General features: G+C 34.0%; 1 protein-coding gene across 1 annotated transcript; it reads right to left on the reverse strand.

Annotated features, from left to right (window-relative positions):
- Nucleotides 1-312: 312 nt before the first annotated feature.
- Nucleotides 313-1,575, reverse strand: LOC114636529 (zinc finger protein 501-like; the record flags this gene model as incomplete). Its single annotated transcript, XM_028784592.1, has 1 exon — nt 313-1,575. A coding segment is annotated over one exon (1,263 nt), but the record flags the coding sequence as incomplete, so codon positions are not given.
- Between the last annotated feature and the right edge of the window lie 9 nt (nt 1,576-1,584).

Here is a 1,584-nt window from a genome sequence, read left to right on the forward strand (position 1 = left end):
GTATTCCACAATGAATTTTAAGATATTTCTTTGTAGAGAATTGTCTCATTCACTTCATTTCTGAATTTTCTCAATTGTATGAAATCTCTGATAATTTCCCAGACTTACATTATGTGTAATAAATTTGTCACATTCAATACATTTGTAAGGTTTCTCTCCCGAATCAATTCTTTGATGAATACTAAGATGAGATTTTCAGGCAAACCATTTTTCTTACTCATGGGATTTGTATGGTATTTCTCTTGTATGTACTCAATGATAAAAATGAAGATTGAATTTTTTAGTAAAGCACTTGTCACATTCACTATATTTTCATGGTTTCTCTCCTATATGAATTCTCTGATGCCTTCTCAAACTAAACTTCCTGGTAAAGCATTTGTCATGTTTACTGCATCTGTAAGGTTTCTCTCCTGTATGAATTCTCTGATGAATATTAAGATGGGATTGTCTGGAAAAGCATTTGTCACATTCACTACATTTGTAAGGTTTCTCTCCTGTATGAATTCTCTGATGAATACTAAGATGGGATTGTCTGGAAAAGCATTTGTCACATTCACTACATTTGTAAGGTTTCTCTCCTGTATGAATTCTCTGATGAACACTCAGATTACCTTTTTTAGAGAAGCATTTGTCACATTCACTGCATTTGTAAGGTTTCTCTCCTGTATGAATTCTCTGATGAATACTAAGATGGGATGGTCTGGAAAAGCATTTGTCACATTCACTACATTTGTAAGGTTTCTCTCCTGTATGAATTTTCTGATGAACACTCAGATTACCTTTGTCAGTGAAGCATTCGTCACATTCACTGCATTTGTAAGGTTTCTCTCCTGTATGAGTTCTCTGATGAACACTCAGATAACCTTTTTTAGAGAAGGATTTGTCACATTCACTACATTTGTAAGGTTTCTCTCCTGTATGAATTCTCTGATGAACACTCAGATTACCTTTTTTAGTGAAGCATTTGTCACATTCACTGCACTTGTAAGGTTTCTCTCCTGTATGAGTTCTCTGATGAATGGTAAGACAGGATTGTTGGGTAAAGCATTTGTCACATTTACTGCATTTGTAAGGTTTCTCTCCTGTATGAATTCTCTGATGAACACTCAGATTACCTTTTGTAGTGAAGCATTTGTCACATTCACTGCATTTGTAAGGTTTCTCTCCTGTATGAGTTCTCTGATGAATATTAAGACTGGAGTTTTGGGTAAAGCATTTGTCACATTTACTACATTTGTGAGGTTTCTTTCCTGAATAAATTCTCTGCTGACTTTGAAGATTGTTTCTCTGTATAAAGCATTTGTCTAATTCACTGCACTTGTAAGTGTTCACATCTGTATTGTTTTGCTTCAGCTCGAGTTTATGTTTAGAAACAGAAACCTTATTAAATTCTGTATTTCTATTATCTTCTTTCTTCTCTTCATGGATTCCTTGATTGAGTGTAATGATAGAAGCCACATTGAGACAGTTTACACAGTCTTTATATTTGCAAACTTCTTTAGTATTCTCAGTTTTAAGTCTTTTTAGGTTTGAGGATTGAAGAGAAGCATCACTGTGGATAGTTTTATATGGTGTACTTTTGGT

The sequence above is a fragment of the Grammomys surdaster genome, unplaced genomic scaffold, assembly GCF_004785775.1.
Source record: "Grammomys surdaster isolate TR1022 unplaced genomic scaffold, NIH_TR_1.0 124502, whole genome shotgun sequence".
Classification (NCBI taxonomy): Eukaryota; Metazoa; Chordata; class Mammalia; order Rodentia; family Muridae; genus Grammomys; species Grammomys surdaster.